The sequence below is a fragment of the Anopheles coluzzii genome, chromosome 3, assembly GCF_943734685.1.
Source record: "Anopheles coluzzii chromosome 3, AcolN3, whole genome shotgun sequence".
NCBI lineage: Eukaryota > Metazoa > Arthropoda > Insecta > Diptera > Culicidae > Anopheles > Anopheles coluzzii.
This window is the reverse complement of record NC_064671.1, coordinates 5,105,576-5,128,218: the sequence shown is the minus strand read 5'-3', so window position 1 is coordinate 5,128,218 and position 22,643 is coordinate 5,105,576. Positions and strand designations below refer to the sequence as shown.

Below are 22,643 nucleotides of genomic sequence, written 5' to 3'. Positions count from 1 at the left end.
TTTTGTGCTGTTTTTCCAGTGAAACAGTGTGCTGCACTTTAAAGTGAGGGAAGAGTTTCTTCACGTTGATTTGGTTGCATTGTGGGAAGATAAGGAGAAGCATGTTTTAAGGATCACATTTCTCGGAACCGTTCAATTGCTCTGAATGACCTTTTTGCACTGTGTAAAGCTCCATTATGCATCATGGCTTGCGGACTGTGTATGACACTGCTTTTCTGGTTTCATATTTATGAAGGTATTACATTTACAACAAAAAAACTCTTGTTTGTGCGTGTATTCTATCGATAGGGACGCATCGCACAACACTGAATTTTAGCATCATTTGCAATTCCGTGCACGTTCCGTGGCGCGGTGCGAATGAACTAACTTTTATATACCACACGTTGCTGAAGCGTCCCTCGGGAATGCAAGTTTTCCTCGATGTCACTCGTGGGAAGCCTGATTTTACACACACCAAACACCAAACCTTGTCGTAGCAGTGGGTGATGGTGTTTATCTTGCTTTTGCGGGACACCCCACATTGCGCTCGCTGAGCACACGCTTTGTCGCTCTCTAAAACGTCCTTCCGCAAGCGGGCAAAAGTTGCGCGCGTAATGCGAAAAAGGCACGTGTCAATATTTCCCTCCCCGGCCCGATGTATTCCCGAAAGTATGGCCACACACACTGATTGCATACATATGCCATGGTGGGAAGGTTAACAGTGTAAAGCATGGGCTGTGTTTGTTGTGCACAGCAACCGGGGCAAATGCATCCCTTCCATGTCCCATGACACACACACACATTGAAATGATTTGTTGTGAAATTTTTCTTTCCACTTTTGGAGTGCACGGGAAAGAACTTTTCATTCGATTTCGAAAGCTTTTCATGCATACTTGTTTGCAGGCGAGCGAAAGAAAGTTTGTTTCTTCCGCTGGCATCGTAACACGATAACCTTTGCACTCGCGGAAAGTTGGCCGATGGAATGTGGAAGATATTTTTATGAATTTTGAAGCAATTTCTTGAAACTGTTAGAATGTACTTTGGGTTTTGTAATGGATTCAGTTAAAATTGTTCTTCTAAGTGTACTTTTAAGAGCATTTTTAAGCAATAAAATGGAGAAACAGCTGCGAGCAAGCGAAAGCTCCTGTTGCAATACAAATCAATTTCACTCGCATTACAAACAAAGGTAATGGTTACAACTTCTCGTTAACGTTGATTGCACAGTATTCCAGCCAAGAAAGTACACACCGACCAGAAGAAAATCAATCCACCCTCTCGCTCTGCCGATTGGACACTTTTCCTTCCGGAGGCAATTTTTGGCATTTTCGACCGACCGTCCGTGAATTTCGTGCACGTACAAACTTTTCCCTTCCGAACTTTCGTTTCGTTGGTGCTGGCTGGCCATGTGGGGCCGGTGCCCTTCAGCCAGTATGCGCGGTGGCAAGTGTCGGTTAAATGCACGGAAATGAAGTGAAACTCGGGCAAAGAAATGGACGAGCAAGAAGGTTTGAGAAACTTTTTCCCCTCCTGTCAAAGCGTCTAAGCGAGCGAGCGGAAGTTCTTGTACGGTGAGCTTTTTTTCTCGCTCTTCGCACATTGCACATTTCCAACTGCTGTTTGCTCCCGGGAAGGCATCAAACAGCTCGGAACCTGTCCGCCCAAATGATTATCAAGATTCAAGATGGAAGAAGCCCGCCGTGGTCTATGGACAGACAGCTAGAGCCTCACGATTACTTCACGATTCGATTAGCGGGGAAACCAAATCGAAGAGCATCATTGTCTGATTACGCTTTTTCGTAATAGGTGCGTGCGTCTGTATATTGGTTTGCGCATTAATTTAGTTTTCCGCTACCAAAAACCAATGAGCTTGTTCACCTCCTTTCGCCAGAAATCAATTATAACTCCGAGCAAAGCAAAACCAAACGAAGCAATGATTAATTTCCACCGAAATGTTGTTGTGTTTCTCTCTCCCACACTCAACCCGTTTACAATCGTCGCCGGCGTCGACAATTTTGGCCGCATGTTACATGTCCATTGTTACTGTCAGCCATCTCCCGTTTGACTCTGCCAAGCGATTTTCCTGTTTTGCCATTGTGCATGTACGTTTAAACCAAAGCCAAAGCGAAACAATATGGTGGATTGTTCGTGTATAAGTCGTAGAGGTGCAGGGTGGACGAAAAGAGGCCTTCAGCTCAACCATGAGATGAGCTTTCCTTTGTCTGGACATCTTTTCTGAAGTTCTAACTAAACAAAACGGCTACACAATGGCGAACCACTTCACCATTCACCGTTGGGTTGGACTCGTCCCTCCTGCTGGGTCTCCTCAAAGCACAAGACACCAGACTGGCGGTAGACGGGAAAGGTTGTATGTGTGTGTGTGTTGTTGTTTTTTTATCTTTCCGGAATCCGGTAGACATCAGTCACTCCAGTCAGTCCACCAGTCAGTTAGGCAGCTTTTCGGTGCCACTCAGCGCTTGTCAGTACCCCATGCAGTCTACCCTCCTAACCTGTATAACGTTCACGGTGGCATACTCCATGCTGGTGGAACACTTTCCTGCTCCACGTGCACCAAGAAAGTGTCTGTGTGTGTGTGTGTGTGTGTGTGTGTGTGTGTGTGTGTGTGTGTGTGTGTGTGTGTGTGTGTGTGTGTGTGTGTGTGTGTGTGTAGTAAGCTTCTCCTCTCAAGGGAACGATCGTGGAAAGCGAAAAGAAATAGACAATAGCGTCAAGCGGGTTTTGGGGTACTTTTTAATCATTTTCCTTTTTGCCCGTACTAATAGCAAATAATAATTCATCCGGCACAAAAGTAATGATAATCCGCCCTTTTGAATCACAATATAAAACGAAGTACAACAACCATCATTTGACAACTCACAAAAGTGCGGTAAAAATCGCTTAACTCAGCATTGATTCCCGTCACAAAAAGGCACGGGACACGGGAAAAGGCAACCATGTGTTCATCCGCGTGCACGTTTCACGACCGTGGCGGGTCTTGCGAAAGCACTTTTCATGAGCCATTTTTATCGCCCAACAGTGAAGGGCACCATCCATCCATCCGAACCGCGATTTAGCACGTTTGCACCCGGCTCAACCGACACACATACGAAACAAGTACTCGTTTCTCCCTAAAAAACACGCTCTAAATACAAAATGCGTTCACGGTGAAACGTAGAACACAGGGTTTTGCGCTGTCCCGTGCGCGTGTTTTCCCGTGTGTAGTGGCAGGGCCTCTTCCCTGCTCCCTAGCAGTAGCAACGAGATTGGCACGCAAAAAGATAAGTCAAAGCGCACACCGCACCACACACCTTACGCCGTACCTTACCGCGTGTAATTGCACGCGGTGTGTTGGCGCGTACTGGGAGGGAAATTTAACCGCCTTCTTCTCCACCCCAGGAGGGAAATTTCGGCCACCGTTTTCAAATCCGCTTTCGCAAGCAGATGCCGACGGGGCACATCATGAGTGGATTGTTTTTTGAGACACTTGATGGAGGGGAGGGCGGCTCGTGGAGGGTAGGAGCAAAGCTAAGGGAAAAGGAAATTAATAAGATGATCTAAAGGAACTGCTGGGAGCGCTCGGTGCGGTTGGACCGTCGTCACAAGTCGCTTTGTGAAGGAGGGAGGCCATCGAATTGTTCGACCACAAAGAGCCATGCATTAGCCAAAGCGGGACGGAATGATTTAAACCTGGGCGTACCACCGGGCGGCGTTTCGCTTCGGACGGATGAATTGCAATGGTTGCAGCTTATTCGCAGCTTAATTACACCACGTCCGAACTGGCGTTTTAGTCTGGCACATTTTCCTTGAATTTTACGTTAGCGCCTTTTGCCACGGCCAACCACCACGACGGGGGAGGAAGGCGTGTTCGGTCTGGGTATACGTTTTATAGGTGGCCGTTTAAAAAATAAAAAAAAACAGCACCTTTCCGTCAGGGAAACAATGCTTTCTTTTTGGCTTCAATGCATTTAATGGCCAATTCCGTAGCTTCCCGTGCACACGAGTGAAGGCGAGGATTGTTTGCTCGGAAATAAACACGCCATGACTCGGCAAATCGCTCTCGGCTGGGAGAGTAATTATTTGCAACGTATAAACCGTGCACCGGGACAAAAGCATCATGCATGATCATTCAATAGGATCAGTTTTGTTTTTCAATTCCGCTACCAACTGTGTTTGCTTCCTTTGCCATCCTCACCCAACAGACGAACGTCTCGCGATGCTAATAGCTGGCAGATAAACATTAAATACAGACCACTTACTCCGAGGCGCGGACAAACCGTTTACGCTCATTCGATCGTTGATTTTTCTGCTCCCATTCCTGCGTCTGTATGGAAACGTTCGATAATCATCACAGCATGGATCCGGATCTTTTTCTCCACTCCACCGATTTGCATTCATCTTTTCGTACTGCCTCGTTGTCCGCTTGGTGGACGAAATGGAGCACGGTTGAGTTGGACGTTTTATTATATTTTTTGCATTTCTTTTTTGCCCTCCCGCCGACAGCCAGAAGAAACCTAACGATTGCTTTACCAATTATGCGAACAAAAAGCTTCGAGCGACGGCTATCTCCCCCCCCCCCCCCCCTTCTCCTGCATACCTTCTTTTCCTCTGTTCAATTGTAAAGGAAAGGAAAATCATCGGGAGGGAAATTCCATCCCGAAGGTAAAAATAAAACACAGCCTCAGCCCCGCACGACACTCGACTTGCTGCTGCGGCTGTGTTTTTTCTTTCGAATCTGAGGCAAAGCAAATAAAATAATTGCGCTACCAAACGAAAACAGATCCACTCGCGCAAACAGAACTCGCCGAAGCCGAAACATCGATGACCTCTGAACAGAGCCGGGGACGGCAGGATGGTTTCGATAAAGCATCCCCCCAGCACACCACCCGGTGTAGCCGTTTGTGCGCTTTTCTTCCTTAACTCTCTGTGGGTTTAATTAACGAATCGCTTGTAAGTTTATTTTCCCAGTTGAAACTTATACTTGTTTATTGAAGTATCTTTGCCTCCCTCTTGTGCCTTTTTTTTCAACTCCTCGTTAGCTTGAAGTGCTTGAAGCTTGTGGAACTGTGCAACGGGAAACTATTTCGAGTAAAAGCGAAACAGAGCACACAAACAACGAAGCAGCTCGGGCCCCAAACCGCTTGCAGTGAAACTATTGCTTGCTAAAAATAACATTCAAAATGGATGGAATTTTAAAAGGGGTTGTGAAAGAAGCCGAACCATGCTTCAACAGACTTGGGGGAAATTTCAAAGGCCAGTTTTGTGATAGCATCACTTCTCCAGCTTAGTTTGACCGGTTGTAGTAGTGTAGTTGCTGTTTTAAATTGATGCATACCGTGCTGTATTAGAAGGCAGCTCAGCACTAACGGATACTTTGGGATGAAATTCAAGATTCCTTGACTACCGAGAGAGGGAGAGAGAGAGGGAGCGAGAGAGCAAGCATCTCAGAGGGAAATGATCAAAACTTGATGTCCTGTACCACACCACCACCCGGAATGTTGTTTGAAGTTTAGCAGAACCGTAGGAACTCGGAAGTTTGCAGCTTCTCCACAGAGGTTAGAGGGTCTTCTTCTTTCTAATGCTCTGCAGCTCCAAGACGATGACCACGAACTAAGGTCCAACATGTCATGATCTATGGATGCCTCTACGGGTATGCCCTATCCCCTGGTCTCCGTTTCTCTGCCCTTAGCTCTTCGCAACGCTAGTCCTTCGTCAAAGTTTTACCCATTTCCTTCCACTGACCTGCTGCTGTGTAACCCTTTTCACTCTCCACTCCTTCACTTCCGCCACAGAGCACGAGCAGGCAGTTTGGCTTCGGCTGTGGCGTGTGCCATTACCGAGGCCGCATAATGCTGACGGTGCAGGAACAACAGCTTCTCGTACAGGCCCGTTTTTTTTTGGAAAATTGCCAATCATTTCTCATGACTAATAGGGTCGTCGCTCGTTACCAGCAAAGTACCGTGCGTGTGTGTGTGTGTGTATGTGTCCCCTAGTGTGTTCGGTTTCGTGCTGCTGCAACACTGATATCGAAACCCATTTCGTTCCGTTTTTTTCCCGCACTACACACATGCAGCTTCCACAGTGTGTGTGTGTCGTTGGTGACTCCCTAACAGGGAACGAACACGCCAAAAATACACGCTCGTACTCTCCAACGCACGCTGCTGCTGAATCACCCTTTTCGGTTCGCTTGTAATGATGATAAAATGTTTTCATTTCAAACTGATTCTTCCCGCCATGCGACCGATGCGAACCGGGCGCAGGGACGGCGGGTGAGCCGGGTGGGCACAATAATTGAAAGCACAGGAGACAGGGCAAAAGCTTTTTGAGTTATTGAATTATGGATTTGCCGTTACAGGCGTGCCCGCCTTCGTGGCGGAGGAAGCAATATGGAGACTTTGCAACTCATCATCGAACGCGATTCGTCGTAGCGAAATTGTCTTGTTAAAATCCATCAGCCTAATGCATCAAACCCACTCACTCCACCCCCTCATTCCTCTCTCGAGGCCACTCATTGCAACCACAAAAGGTCACAGTTCACACCGGTGAGGTAGAGCGCCGGTGCGATCGAAGCGTGGCATTCGCTCGTGGGAATAGAGATTGGCTTTTGCCGTTTGCAAAAATTCCCTTTCGGTTCCAGCCTCCAGCGCGCGAAGCAACACGGGCGAGTATGATGCCGGAAATTGGGAAAATTAAATTTCCCACGTACCGCGCATCCCGCACCGCAGAAGGGGCTTGCTGCCGAGTGCTGCATAATAAACAGGAAACGGGTCGCATACGTACGGCGTGTGTAGGTCATATGCAACCATGCAGCTGGCCTCCCAGCATTTAGTACATCCTACAGCAGCCCTTTGCGGATATGATACTATGGAGGAAGAAGGGGAAGCAAATTAAGTTCAGCTAGTAATAATCTACATTCACTGGTGTTGCTCTGTTTCATGTCGTCCGGACGTCCGGCGGACTGGTGGAAATCATTTCCGATTCCAGTCCAGTAATTAAGTATTATCATCGTTCATATTTCATGAGCATATTATAATCATTCCCATTGCTGGGCGGTGTTGTAGAAGCTGCGATGTTTTCGCTCTGCTGTCGTAGAACGCTCACAGTGTTCCACCAAAGAGCGCAAGAACGTGCTCGCATCGCATCCTTTCCGTCCAGTTCATCTGGCACTCCTTACAAACCATCCATCCGTCCACGCCTTTTTAACCGTTTCTTCCCGTTCACACGGCCGGTGCGAACGACTGACCTCCCAAGTTTTCGCAGGAAAAAGATGGATACTTCAGCAACAAAAATGTATCACCAAACAAACAAGCACCAGCAGCCGCGGTGGAGAGTGCTAGTATGAAATTAAAAATTAAAACGTGCAGCGCCATCCATCTTTCGCTTGCAGCGCACTCCAACCAGCGTTTCAAACCGGAACCCGACAGTCGGACAGTGGCCGGAAATAGCTGGCTTATAGGGGCGGGAAAGCAGTAGCAGCAGAGTAGTACGTGGAAAATTGACAGCTTACACAGACCTGTAGAGCAGAGTGGCGAGTGCCGCCACGGAGCACGAAGCAGGAAAGTGGCACCATTTTAGGGTGGCAGCACAGGATGCAACAAATCACCGGACTGCGCGCACACACACACGTATCCGTTGCAAAACGCATCCAGCCTCGCCACCGAGGGGCAACAAAATTAACACAAATGCAGGGGCACAACATGGTGCAAATTATGCCGTGCAAAAAGCATCGCCCTGAACGGAGGAGAAGTGGGGGAAATAAATAATCAAAAGTGAAAAGCTCCCACCAGCGTGTGACGTGTGTGCATGGTATCGTTTTCAGTTTTGTTTTGCAACCCCGAGAGTGTCTGCTACATGCTACATACAAGCCGGTGCGCCGGTTGATTAAAATGCAAAGAACCATAGGAGGTAATGTTGACGGAGTGTGCTTTATACGTACGCAATGATTGAGTAAGGGGGGGGGGGGGGGGGAGGGTGGGGGGTTTGATGATGGGGCGACTCATATGGTGTACACCGGAAAGCCAAACAAATGCATCATTTTAATCGTAAGCCACAAATGGAATGGCATTTTACTGAAGCGTGCTGTGAATAAATTCCTCCTTTTGTTTGCATGTGAAAGGAATGGAAGGAAGCTTTTGATTTGAGTTTAACAATCCTTGATTATGGAAAATGCATGTTTTATTAGCTAAAACATCAAAAATTTACTTCCGGTTGCTTGAATCTTTTAAAAGCTACAACAATGTTTAGTTCGTTTGCCATTTTATATCATGGCTTTCATGGCGAAAGAAGCTCTGCGAACGAAACAAGTTCATTAAAGGATTGGACCGGTTCTTGGAACACAGCCCCCTCGGGTCCCCTGGGCGCTGGACAGTAAACATACACTGTAACCAAACAAAGCGTTGAAGTAATTTTAAAGCACTGCTCATAATAATGTCCAACGACGTTCTCGGCTCTCCTGAGGCAGTAACGGCAGCAGCAGCACATCCGGTTCGAAGGACCAACCCTTGCTGAGTTCTCCATGCTGTGTGTAAGACCACCGGCAAAATGCCGAAATGGCAAAATATCCCGCTTACGTGTGTGTGTGTGTTTGCATTCGTATAAAGAACTAAACACCGACAATCCTTACCGGAGAGGGAAACAGATGCTGACCCATGTGGATTCTTTTTTTATTATTTGTCTCCCTCTCCCTGCTAAAGATGCTGTGTAGTAGTGCTTGGAAACGTATTAAAGCTCTCGGTTCGGAGATGCTGCACCCGACAGCAGAAGCTAAAGATATGGTCCGTAAACAAGGCAATGCCTCGGCTTCGGGTGTTTCTTTTCATGCTGCAAAGAAGCATTGCCACCCAACCCAAGCAGCCCAAGCAGCCCATGGTTGCTGACAATGTGATCATCCCTGCTCCTTACCAACGGGTGCAAATCCCTGGCGATGTGGGAGGTGTTGGTGTGCCGCGTTCAAGTGCCTGTAAAACACTCCAGTGCAACGACATCATTAGTTTTAATGCGGTTAAATGCAGCATATAAAGCAGCCAACACAATCCAGAGCCGTCCAGAGGTTGGTGCATTGTTTGGGGCGGCGATGAGAGAAGGTGGTGGTGGTGCTTCCACTGCAACTGGTTCTGGTTTACGTAACCGGCGTAGTGGGACGTGGCTGGTGCAGCAGTGCATCGAGTGGCTCTACGTCTTGTGGAAGTTGTGCCATTAACTGCAGCCACTACAACATCATCAATCAGAAAGGTGGTGGGAAAGAAACCAGAGCAGCAGCAAGAGTTGTGTCGTTGGATGAAGTTCATTTGCAAAGCAAGGTCGATGGGGAGCAAGTAAAACCAGGCTAAATGAATAATCATTTGCACTACAATAAACACGATTATCGATCTGTCAGTACATCGTTGCAACATAATGTGGGGTTTTTTCTTCTTCCATAACAATGGCAATTAAGAGCATGACTGCAGTCTCTTACTAATACTCGATGCTATAAAAACAATTAAATCGACAGTTGAAATCAAGATCCTCAGCGCAAAGCAATTACACTTGCTATTATCTTCCACCAAAGAATACCCAAGCTCCTTTAAAGATCGCATCATAAAACCGCTCATCGTCGAAAATAAAGAGTCGCGTGCAGTAAGCCCTACACCATTTGCGGAGGAGTGAATGCGCTTACAGCACGATAGCAATCAAATCGAATCCTATTAGCCGTGTTTATTATGAAAAGGAAGCACGGGCATCGTGGAGAACGAGCGCGCACACGTGTGTGGGTGTGTGATGTGGGAGCATCTTTGGCAATTAATTCGCTCCAATCCGACGGTTCGCGCTAGGGGCCACGAGCGTGTCTGAAGACGATTTGCAGCCCGTGCTGACGTCGGTTCTCGATTCCTTTGCTCTGGATGGTGTTGCATGATGATGCCTTCTTGCCATTAGACTTACCCTCCCGAGGCGATGTTTGTGTGGACGATAAGCATGTTTATTGAACCGAATCGCAAAAGCTCGAAAGCTTGCCCGTTTCGATTGCACGGCATGGTGATTGTTTTGCTTTCACTTCGGAGCGCAAAGCACACCAACCACTTGTGCGGTGAGCGAGTGATTGGTGCTGTCGTCGCCTTGTGCACAACTGGCAGACGGGGTGGCATCGAGTCCCCACTTGACCTGATTATTGTCGTCGCGCGTAAGCTCAAGCTATTAGAGAGTGCGAAAGGGGTTTAGAGACTTAGTTGGGATTAGCGTAGACGGAGGACAGGAACTGAAGTGGCACGGCAAAATACACGAAATGCAATGTAATGCGGTTATTCTAAGCTGATGTGTCGTGTTCGCCCATAATGTGGAAGAAATCTCATTACACTGCAACCACTTGCTTATCTAGCAGTACAGCTAATCTCTATCACAAAACGCTCCATTTTTCAAATTGATTCGTCTCAACTTGATCCCGTTTAAATATTTTATCCCGCTTAAAATAAACTCAATTGACACGAGCACTCAGGCAGATGGCAGAAGACGTCGCTCGAAGGAATCATTACGCTTTGCTGCAATTAGCGGGTCCATTTTTAGCACCCTGTCACCTGAGCCTGAGCCGATGAACACATTACTTGCAACGAGCAGCTGCTTCGCGTCCGCCACCGTAATCGATAATTTATTATCGCTTTCCAATGAATGGCGGTCGCTTGCCCAGGGGGAGCCCGCATTTGCAGCTCTGGCAAAACATTAGCGAGGCGAACAACGTTGCCGAGTGTTTACAAACCCCCTGTACTTGTCTCGCGGCTGTCTTTGCACGGCTCTGTTCGTCTTCACTTACTTTTCCATCAATACACCGTTCCGTTTTGCCTGCACGGCTCGGAGGAAAGAGGGAAGCTTTCGCTAAGTTTTGTAGCTGAACAGCTATTAATAATAATGAAGAAAAGTCTTAAGCTCCCGCACGGCCGTAATAGCTCGCGGGGCGGAGGACAGCTGGCGAAGCACAGAAACAATGCAAAACACTCCAAAGAGTGGAAGAGCAAAGAAAGCACACAGCGGAACGGGTTGAAAAGCTCGCAAGTTTATCCACTTACACAGTGCACCTCCCCTGGGCTGCACAAGAAAAGGGTGCTTCGGTTGGAAGAAATGCTATTTGCTTTACAGTTTGTACTTCCTCGGACACTCGGCCACACTCGAAATAAGCTGCTTACAGTGGCGGAGTAGATGGCGAATCATCATCATCATCATCATCACTCGAGCGCTCATTTCCATTATACATCATGCCGCGGACGGATCTTGCCAAAACCCCGTTCGCACCACTTCGCCGGCCATAAAGCTCCCTCCCAGCAAAAGGGGTCGGAGGAAACTTTGAATAAATTTTAAATTTTCTGATCTGAGTTAATAGACTTGAACGGTCGCGCGACTCGGGTGAGTTATGGGTGAACCGAGCCGATGAATGATTGGAGTCAGCGGGAAGAAGAAGAATAAGAAGTGTACGCCCGACGAGACGCTGAACGAGGCGGAAAGTTCGAACGGAGTTTGGATTGTGTTTCAAATTAAAAAACTCCCAACTAACAACGGCGCTGGCGGGGGTTGATTATCATATTTTCTAGCAAACAATCAGCGACGGCCACGGGACAGTACGGCTAATTCGTTCCCAACTCCCCGTCACCTGGGTAAACGTACAAATTTTGCCCGGACGGTGAAAAGTCACAGAAAGTAAACCGTTTCTCGTTCCAATTTCCTTCCCCTTTTGTACTGAACCGCCCAGTGACTTCCGGTACCACGGGGATACCGGATACTGGTGTGCTGTATTAAACCACAACCCGCAATGGAGACGCCCAGTGTCGTGTAGAATTTCGTGCGAAATGGCCTCTGCTAATTAATTGTTACTCCACCCCCCTCCCCCCCCCCCCCCCACCGAACGCTTGTACTGTGACCGGATCGATCATTCATCGGAAAAGGCAGACGAAACGGAAGAAGTGAAATTTGTCTGTGAAAATAGAGTTTAAGGAAAAATAAAATTAAATCCCTCTTTCCTGTTTGCTGAATTACGTCGAAAAGAAGTTAAGTTACTTACGAGTTTAGTAATTCGACTTAAAATCTTTCGTTTTCACGGAACTGATAGTTGCTTGCTCTTTGGGAAGAAACTGCAAAAAGAAAGTCATCACTAATGGACCAGCTTAGAGTGAGCTTCCGATACGGTCCAGCAGGATTTTTCGGCATACATTTGCATAAGTTAGGAACACGGCCCAGAGAAAAGAGAGAGAGGGAGAATGAGGGAGAGAGAGAGAGAGAGAGAGAGAGATAAAAAGTAATTTTATGCACAGTCCCTTTTACCATTTCGGTGCACCCGTTCAGAATTCTGCGAAATTGGTGAGAAAGATAAACTTAACTAGCCTAGATTGGTGGTGTTTGTGTGTGTACGTGTAAGGTAAAATGCTAATTCCAATCCTACCCAACACAGCAGCACACCATTAACTTCAGGTAGACCAGTATCATACCTTATTGAGTGGGCACGCACTCCCCGGTTATCTGTTGCTTGACGATCTTTCACGCTGCTTCCTTCCTTCCCCGAGTCGAAACGACCTACCAGTTCAATTGTTTGGCCGTAATCAATCAAGCGTTTCAGATCTAAATCTCATCATCGTCGACTGCCCTTCTCCCTAGTGCACGATCGTTCACTACACAGCAGGGACAGTGGTTGTTGCAACAGTGTCCACTTTCAGTATCTCTTCTCCAAACAAACATCCGAGCTGTACCCCCGGACCCTGTTGACGAATATTTATTCAATGTCATGCCCGTAATGACTTTGGGAGTACAAATTGTTTACACAGTGCAAGGGAACAGGGGGAGGGGAGTTTGTGCAATCTTCGCTGCTGACTTCAATTTGTTACACTGCTGCGCTTCATCCATCATTTTAGCCGGTTTAAACCCAGTTGAAGATGCCAATCGATAAACTAATCATCATTTGTAGAATAATTTAAGAAGACAGAAATCAATAAAGGTCAACTGTGAGATAATTTTATGTGGAACTTTTACTAAAATACTGCTTTTCCTTATCTCCTCCCCCGCAGGTCTACCACACGCTATGCCGACCTAGAGAAGCCGAAAAAGAAAAAGACACTCAGTTCGACGAGTTTAGTTTCGATACCCAACACAATCAAATTAAGCATGTTAAATAGCGGTTTGCTGTCACTAGGTAAGTGTCATGTCTGGTTCTTTATTCCACCAACCGGTTTTTTCCTCTCCCTCACTACGCACATTCCCTTTTGCGCGTTCCATTATTATTTCGTTTAATGACCGTTCAAAAGCGGCACAGATAATGTAATAAAACCAGCTCAGTTCGTTGTGTAAAAAAAAAAGAAACCAACGGAGGTTTAGTCCGGTCAAAGCAGTTGAGATTAACAAAAAGCTTCCCAGTGGTTGCTGCTGCTCAAGTAATCTCTATCCAATTAATAACGCTCTTCCCGGCTGTTGCTGCTCTCGCTGAAGAGCAGACGCGGGCGCGCGCTCAAGTAGTCCTTCCTAGTAAAAGTAGCAAATGATAGTTGAACGCACAAAAAGGGATATATAATCACCACTCTTAGCGTCTCTTACATTAACGATGCTATTCTTGAAGCTCGTTGGAAGTTGGAAGCGCGAGTGAAGCGAATGGCAAAAAGGAGTGTGCTGTATGCAAGTTTGCTGCAAGTGTGCCCCGTAGAAGAGTCGCTTGGTAATTTAATTTCTTCACTTCACGTATTTTAATTCTCTATCTGCATCTTGTTTCTTCCATTACTTATAGATAAAGTAAAACTGTCAGCACGAGGTAAGCGCTCCCTGAATATGTCTCTTTTTGCCTTTAACTGTTTTTCTCAACAGCAAGACATTCACACTCTCTTTCTCACATACTTCCCACCCCAAACCGATGGGTGTTTTGACGTGTTTGTGTTCATTCTACCTTCCTCCCTCCGTGCAGATGAGAAAAACCCACTATCGCAGACGATGCCCGACAAACCGACCGAACTGCGACACTTTGCGAAGCTGTGCGAGCAGCGGCGCAAGTTCCCGATACTGTACAAGCTCGAATTCCAGACGGCTGTGAAGGTTGAAACCAACTCGTGCAAGCACGCCCTGCGCAAAGCCAATGCACTCAAGAACCAGAACCCCAAATGCATTCCATACGATTACAATAGGGTCGTTTTAGACAAGTACGACAACACACCGGACTCGGACTACATCAATGCGTCGTACGTGGATGTAAGCAAACTGCTGGCACTGGCACTTTCGCTTCGTTTCCGACATAATCGTTTATGTGTGTGTGTTTTTCTTTCCCCATTCTCTCCCTCCCCCACAGAGTTTACTTAAGCCAAACGCGTATATCGTAACGCAGGGACCAACGGAGGACACGGTGCTAGATTTTTGGCGCATGGTTTGGCAAGAGAACTGTAGCTGTATTGTGATGCTAACGAAGACGTTCGACTTTACGAAGGTAGGTGTGTGGCGTGCTGGCCCAATTTGCTGTATGCTAATGTTTCCGCCCCCCCCCCCCCCCCCCCCCCTAAATCACCACTCCTGCCATAAACGGCTCATGCCACTCTTATCTCGCCTCCCGTGCATACGTCATCACAGTCTGCTGCAAAACCATAAACGTGACACCTTATCGTCTCTGCAGAACACAGACAAACCTGTCCGAGATTTAGTTTCACCACACACACAAACACACCCAAACCGGACCCTCTTTGTACGATTTTATGGCGGCAGGATTTAACCAAAAGCAAGGAAGGAATAAAGTTAATTCGATAAATTTACACCACCACCACCATCAGCAGCAGCAGCAGCAGCGGGAGCGATTCCCGGGAAATGGTTTTTCGCTTAAGCAAATGGTGCTGCCTCGCAGCGCCAACTTTTAAATTGCAATCCATCGTCAATCATATCGTGGATTTAGAAAATGGTTCGCAAGAACTCTTCGCCACCGTGTGGCCGGAGGAGTCGTTCGCTGTTCATTGTTCGGAACGCGCACATTGGAATCGGAACGCGTTTTTACATGTTTCGTATGCTGCAGCATCGACCGACCAACCAGACCGGACCCGACCGTCCGTTCCCACCGTCGCTTTTGGCGTTCAAGCTTTTGTCTTTGTTTCTTCTTTTTCGGACGTGCTTTTACATCAACTTCATTCGCGCTCTCCCTCTCTCTAGGGAAAGGTAGAACGCTGCGAAGAAAATTGTGAAAATTCATTCAGCGGCTGAGAAAATATTTCCCTCCCACTGCCGGCGTGGCGTATAAACCGATTTGCCGAATGTGTATTTTATGTGCGCAAATCGTTCTCGGGGGCTTTCTTATTTTTGTTTTACTTTCCACTGCCATCACACTCCCTCTCCCCTTTCGATTCGGGCAGAAATGATGGGAAAAGCATAAATTCCACACCAAATGAAAAACGGCCAGCCATGAGGCTGGATCAACCCACCAAAAAGCTTATGCTGTTACGCGCTTCACCGAACGCGTGGCCCACCCGTCCAACCTCCCATCCCCGAGGCCCCCAACTCTTCCCAGGCTATTATTTTATGTCTCGAGACATTCCTTTTCCATTACCGAGTGTCATCCGGGCGGATCAAACGGTGTTGTGGTGTTGCCTTTACGCTTTTTCTATTTTTCTCCCAACGAAGTCTATCGCCTATCGAGGCTGCCGCTGCCGCTGCCGTGTGAAATTGTGATTCGAAAGGAATTTAAACATTCCGCTTTTTGTGTGTGTGAGGAGGTGGATGTGGTTTCGGGTTGATGTGTGCCCACTGCTCGTTAAGCAATCGATGGCAAACAAAATAGCTCCGAGAGAGAGTGAAAAAGCAGGAAGCACCTTTGCGAAACGAGCCCGTTGAAGGCATAAGCCGCCACATCATGATTGAGCTGATTTAGCGAAAATGCTAACATGGCATCCTTTGCTAAGCTTGAAAAGTATTACAAAGGAGCAAATCTGGCACAAATAGAGGCGAACAAACCAGCGCACAAGGCGCAGCACATTGATTGATAATAAGACAGCAAGCTTCGATAAAGGGAAAGAAGAACGTTGATCTATTTATGGCCGTGGTTTTTTAGCTCCCGAGTTCCCGACCAACTCTCACCACAAAAGCAGTAACTGCCTCGCCGTAATCAACTTTTCACTCAAACACTTTCACCCATCATTAATTCCAGCTGCCTGCTCTCTCTCTCTCTTTTCTTTTATATTTCCTTTCTCTCTCTTTTTGTCTCTTTATCTACCTTTCAACCTTCCCTTTAAACGACTCCCACACTAATGCAATTGTTGTGTAAATTAATGTATTCATCTTCATCTATTTGTACTGCTTCGAGTTCGAAAATCGGCGTTTTCTCCATCGATCCCCATCGTTCACACTTTTCCGGGAGCAAATGGCCCAAACAGCGTGCAGGTTGATGATGCTGGTAACAGTGATTGGCCACCGAACAAGTGCCTACTTTTATTTACTGATAAAACTCACCCAACTCCTCACCTTTCCCCCAAAAGGCAAAGTTAAAAGCTCGGCGTGCTTGAAAAGGCGAAGCAGGCGACGAACCGGCATTCTGATTGTCTTTCGCTCGCCACGCAAACACAACTTCCTCGGCCCAAGGGCCAAAGTTTCCATTCAATTTCCATTAAATCTAGTACCATAATTCTGGCGCTGCAACTGCTGCGCGTCTCTGTGGTGAACAGTTTTGTCGGTGGGGGCCAGCCAGTGCCATACGCCAGCAAACGCAGTTTTGTTGACTACGTTTTTTGGTTTACTTTCAAGCTTTTGCTTTACAGGTTTTATTGCCCACTTGTCGTTTTTCTACGTTTACATTTATGTTTAACTTTTTTTGTTTTTGGGACTGTTTATTCTCTCCATTACTGCGTTTCTTCCGTTGGCTGTGTTTGCGTGTGTATTTTAACTTTAAACGCGCTTTCTATTTCCGGGTGTTCCTTGCTCCATTCCGTGACTGGACACTATTTGCTGTTGAGCGGGGCAAACTGCACGAGAGAGTTTGATTAGTTGCAGTTAGAGGTTGTTTCCCCTCCCCTCGCTATCAGCAGCTCCCCTTTCATGCTCTTTTGTGAGCACTTTTTTGTTTTTGTTTGCTTTATGACAAACTCCATTAAATGAGTTGCATGACTATCCCGTTGGCGTAAGCTTTATCTTTCGCGCCGCGTCTGCTGCTGTCGTGGACTGCTGCGTCGTTCGGCTAACGAGCTTCATCAGAATCGCCCCGTAATCATCGTTGTAATCAATGTTCAAACTTTTCCCCTCTCCCTTTCCTCACATGCTCACACTTACTCACATTATTTTGTGCTTAGAGTGTACTCGTGTGTGTGTGTGTGCAGGCTAATAAAAGTTTGGCGTGGCAAAAGTGGCCAAAGTAAGGCTCACGCGCTAAAGCACCGATCGAAATCGACAGAATGTAGGGCGATAAATACGTTATCTTTGTAGGGAAAAATAAGCATTACGAGAGGCGTTGCATGATAAACACATTTGTTGTAAACCATAATTAACGTGTTTTCTCTTCGTTCCACTTTTTTGTTATTTTTTTTTCCTCTCATTTCTTTAGGTTATGTGTGTTCAGTACTGGCCACCGAACAAGGAGAAGGAGGAAATCTACGGCGACATGCACATCACGATACAGTCCGAGGAGGAGCTAGCCAATTTTCACATAAGAACGTTTAGGCTGTTTAAACTCAATAAAGATAACGTAAGTAAAGTACAGTACAGGCTAGTGCTGGTACATGGCATGTTAATTAATGTAAAACAAAGTGAAATTTTAGCAGGAAAAAAGGAATTATTCCAGTCTGGTTAATACTTAACGGGGCATTTTTACCCTCCCAAAAAGCACCAACACGTCCACACTGGACCTTCACGGTTCGTGGAGTAACTTTCAAAGAAGACAAACACACACACACACACACGGATGGAGCTCCATCCTTTGTGGTCTTGACATGCGACGCAACGACGCGACGACACATTTAAGCAGCACATGTTTCGTGTACTTTTGTGCCCCCTGTTTTCCCGAGCATTTCCGTCATTGCGAGCTTCCCTCCTGCCTGCATAAGTAAACTTCTCGTACACGTGTTCCAAAGCGCCCGGTACACCATCACATGCCGACACAAACTGACGCTGCACGTGGCTGTTTAGCTGTGTGCCTGTGTGTGCCTGCGTGGTGCACATTTTATTTTACACGTTTCGCTCATTAACTGTGAGATGAATGGGACAATTACACTAAGCAATGTTTACTTTCTACTTCTGGTACCGGTAGTGCCTGGAATCCCCTCTCTCTCTTTCTCTGATGATGCCACTTTCTTCTCTCCACTCCTAGGGAAAATGTGCATTTTTCCTAGCGTGTATCGGTCCCCTCTCTATCCGGCACACTCCTCTGTTAGCACACGTCCTCAGTGAAGACGTCCTCAGCTCACACTGGAATGTTGTGCGCCTTTGCGGCCCGAAGCGTTTTACTCTTTACACACTGTTTCGTTCCGTTCCTTTCTTCTCTATCCCCACCGACAGGTAGTTTCCGAGGAGCGATTTTTACTACAGTTTCACTACACCGAATGGCATTCACATACCTGCCCTTTTTCCAATGCAATTCTCGAGTTCCGCCGGCGGGTGCGCGCCGTCGTGGGGACAATCATCAAAGCGAACAGCCGGATCGGTCCGATGCTGGTGCACTGCAAGTAAGTGGCGGGCGCAGTGGATTGAAACGTTGCTAGAAAGGGGTTAACGTTCGCTTGTAACAATTTAAATTGTTATGAAAAGGGAATTCAAACTGTTTCAATTAGCATTCAAAAGACAACATTGGCCGTACAGGATGGTTCAAATAAACATATTTATGTTTTCCTTTTTGTTTCTCATTACGTCTCTCTCTCCCAACCCAGTGACGGTGGTGGCCGATCGGGCGTATACCTGGCCATCGATGCCAACATGGAGCTGGCCGAGGAGGAGGACTCGTTTCACGTGTTCGGCTATCTGAAGAAGCTACGCCAGTCGCGGAAAGGCCTTATAGAGAACGTGGTAAGTTGCACACTCGCTGCTGCTGCTCCTGTTCTGCATTATTTTGCATTCGCTACACAAATCACCCCGAAGGGCTGTCCGCCATAGCTCATCTAAATAGCAAAAAGGATCGTTATGGACGAAGAATGTTTCCCCGCACAAGGAACAGCATAGCTCAACGTATGCAAATGAAAGCTGCTGCACCTTAATGTCCATACTTCGATGCTTCGATGGGCTTGCATTTCGCCAAACCAAGCACTGCATCCGGCGCATCCATCCATCCCCTTCGTTCTCAAAACAAATCAATTTAATTTTACTTCCGTTTGACATTCCAATATTTGACCCCATCACCGCCCCTTCCTTTTTTGTGGCCTTCTTTGCGACATTTCCCAGCTGCTGCTGCTGCTACTTCTGCTGGCGCTGTTTAAATATTTCATTTATCACTTTTTCGCTCGATTGCTCCCGCGTTGCTCGGTGATGGGGTGTTTCAACAATTCAATTACTCTGTCGCAACAGTCGCATTCTACTCGACTTTTTTTCCCCCCATCCCCGGGGTGTATGGCCTTCTCTATTTTGCTCTGTGCTGCGGTGAGGATTGCGCTTTACTATTACTGAAATGTATTCCGCACGCTTCCGCGCAATAACCCGTCCACCGCTCGGTGGTACACAGCTTGCGGACCAGTAATGGTATTGCTCTCTTCCGCTCCGCTAGACTGCGGCTTGACATTCATTTCGAGAATTGATTGGAAGCGCAGTTTCGATGAATGATCTATGGGATAGGAGCAAAAAAAAGAGGGGGAGATTTCAAAAATGGAGCTCTTCTGCTACGGTTGCTGAGGCTAAATTGATGAGATCGATGAATTAATATGACTTTTATTGCGCTCCCGCAATCGTAAAGCACTGCAGAGCTTCAGTCGCACTAAGTGTCATTAAGGTTAAATTAAATTAATATGGATCTATTTTTGCGAAATACTGTTTTGCTCGGGTTAAAATTGGTATTTTGTTGAATTTGCTTCGCATACAAATGGTTTTTCCCTCTCCATCGACGGAAGCGTAGCATTTATTTAAATAAGTTCCATTTTAAACACACACTCTCCACAAAACACCATTCCACACACACACGCACACTGTTCGTACCGTCCTAAACACTCCCCAGCGGTCGATAACGTTTTACACTTTCGTTCACGCCTTCTCACCCACCAAATGCCTTCCCATTTACGGACACAGGACCAATACAAATTCGTATACGACACGCTGGAGGAGTTCATTATCTGCGGCAATTCGTGGTTTCCGGTGAAGGAGCTGTCGCAGCGGCTGAAGGAGAAAAGCCTCAAGGATCCGCTCACCAAGATGAACTCGTACCAGCGCGAGTATGCCCAGATCTGCAAGCAGACGCCCCGCTTCACCATCGGCGACTGTGCCGGCGGCCACCGGGGCGACAATCGGGAGAAGAACCGCGACGTCCTCTGCGTACCACGTGAGTTAGCAGTGGGTGGGAAGGGGAAGCGCAGGTGCTACCGTGGCTGGCGTTTGGGCTTAACACAAAAGCTTCATTCAATTATCAGCACTGTCGACACACACAGGCGCTGTGTTGTAACAGTCGTATGGTGCGCGTAATGCTAATGATTTTCTTGTTTCTTCTTTCGTTCTTTCGCTCCCCGTGGTGGTTCCGGTTCCGGCGGGCGCTACGCTCTCTGTACCTAAAACGGGATGATAAAAAAAACAAATGGAATATAAAAACTGACTCACCACCGACACCTGCCACAGCTGATAACTTCCGTCCTTACCTTAGCTCGTTTCAGGGAAATTCATTTACCGACTACATTAACGCCGTGTTCGTTGACGTAAGTACACCTCACCTTTGTTTGCCACGTTGGGTTGGGAAGATGGGGACGCCCAAATATATTATCATACATTTGTGTTCGTTTGCCTCTCGCTGCCACACTACAGGGCTACACGAAACCGCGCGAGTACATCGTCACGGAATGGCCGCTCCAGAAGACGTGCGGTGAATTCTGGTCCCTCGTTTACGATCACGAATGTGCCGCCGTCGTCGTGCTCTGCCAACCACCTCACAATTCGGTAAGGAAGCGTCACCCACGGCTGTCACTGGAGGAACTTCATTCTTACCGAATGCTTCTTCTCTTTTTCTCCCCCCCCCCCCCCTCCCTCAGCAACAATATCCTGCCTTCTGGCCCGAGGGTCGTCACTCGAAAAAGTACGGACCGGTGTTCACGATCGATCACATCTCGCACCAGCACTATTCCAACATCAAGTCGTGGATCTTCCGGATCAACAAGAAGGTCATCTCGCTCACCGAGCTGATGGCGGGCGTCAAGGCACCGCCGAGAACGGTGCAACTCTTCCAGCTCACCTGCTGGCCGATGGGCCACAAGGTACGATTGCCCACTATCCCACAAAAGACACACATAAAGCTCGAACAGATAATAATCAAACCATTTCTGGGACATTGCATTCATTCGTGCAGGTACCGACGTCGACCAACTCGCTGGTCGAGCTGATGAATATGGTCGAACGATGGAGGCAAAAAACGGACTACGGTCCCGTCTGCGTGGTGTCACCGTAAGTACAGAGAAAAAAATTCCCCCCCCCCCCCCCAGTTCAATTAGAACCACCCACTCGCAACCCCTCCCGCACACCGATTGCAACATTGTGTGCGAGGTCAGAATTTTCTCTTTTTGTTATGCTCCTCCTCCTCCTCCTCTCTGGAATCGGTTTTTAATTAAAACCCTTTGGTGCTTTAAACTTTGCTTCCCAAGTAAACAATGGACGGGGGTTTTGAACCAAACTATCGTTTTTGTCGTCCAGTTTTTTTTTTATTTCACTGAATAGTATTCAGGTGCGCCATACAAACGAGGGGGACAAGAAAGAATGGAAGAGAAATGGTCGAGTACCGAATTAATTGAAATCGATTGTATGCCGGTTCGGACTGTGTGGAATCAATCGATGACTTTGAATTTCCATTACTATGGGGCTTCATTTATTGCTGTGGTTAATAGGGAAATTAATTCAAACATTTGCAAGTAACATCATTTGCTGTAGGCGTGATGCGATCATAATAATTAAGCTTTTAATAATCCTCTTTCATTCCAGCGATGGTCGCAGCCGGGCCGGTGTGTACTGTGCCGCCAACGCCTGCATAGAGCAGGTCATCCAGCACGGCGAGGTGGACGTGTTTCAGGCTGTCAAAACTGTGCGAAGGCATCGGCCGCAACTCGTAGACAATATGGTAAATGGAGGAGCACACACAACAGGGTGTAAACCATGCATTTTTGAACAACTTTTGCCTTTTTCACTTGACAGACTGAATACAAGTACTGCTACGACCTGGTGCTGCACTACGTGTTGCACTATTTGAATAAAGACTTGAAAGAAAAGAAGTGAGAAAGCGATTTACACGATGATCTGTGGTGAGTACAACCGATGAGACTGAATGTTCCAGCCCATCTCCTCAGTGCTTAATGCTTTCCCTTCTACCACTCCACTGCAGGTTTATTGAATTTGGACGAGGGAAAAGCATCCCGCTTACGCCCGAGTACTCAAATTCCGAACTCTCCAAAGAACTATCGAACGCAGGTCGTGTAATCGTGGAAAAGAACATCAGAAAGCTACAGAAGGGAGAGTCGTACGATCACTGTCAATCGTTTGACGACAAAAAGTTTGTAATCGACAAGAACGGACGCATTTGTGAGCGCAAGAAGAAGGGCCGGCTGTACAGC

General features: G+C 47.1%; 1 protein-coding gene across 1 annotated transcript in view; it reads left to right on the top strand.

The window, feature by feature from the left end:
- The window catches only part of LOC120955202 (receptor-type tyrosine-protein phosphatase kappa), an 87,716-nt gene extending 65,186 nt beyond the window's left edge, over positions 1–22,530 (top strand). Inside the window, exons 4-18 of the mRNA XM_040375824.2 lie at positions 12,990–13,114; positions 13,700–13,723; positions 13,874–14,154; positions 14,252–14,386; positions 17,471–17,611; positions 18,421–18,587; positions 18,789–18,924; positions 20,131–20,380; positions 20,671–20,747; positions 20,854–20,985; positions 21,078–21,299; positions 21,392–21,486; positions 22,018–22,153; positions 22,228–22,334; positions 22,415–22,530. Coding sequence (XP_040231758.1) covers positions 12,990–13,114; positions 13,700–13,723; positions 13,874–14,154; positions 14,252–14,386; positions 17,471–17,611; positions 18,421–18,587; positions 18,789–18,924; positions 20,131–20,380; positions 20,671–20,747; positions 20,854–20,985; positions 21,078–21,299; positions 21,392–21,486; positions 22,018–22,153; positions 22,228–22,308 — 2,002 coding nt within the window. The 3' untranslated portion in view covers positions 22,309–22,334; positions 22,415–22,530. The remainder of the gene's footprint in view (positions 1–12,989; positions 13,115–13,699; positions 13,724–13,873; positions 14,155–14,251; positions 14,387–17,470; positions 17,612–18,420; positions 18,588–18,788; positions 18,925–20,130; positions 20,381–20,670; positions 20,748–20,853; positions 20,986–21,077; positions 21,300–21,391; positions 21,487–22,017; positions 22,154–22,227; positions 22,335–22,414) is intronic.
- The last annotated feature ends 113 nt before the right edge of the window (positions 22,531–22,643 follow it).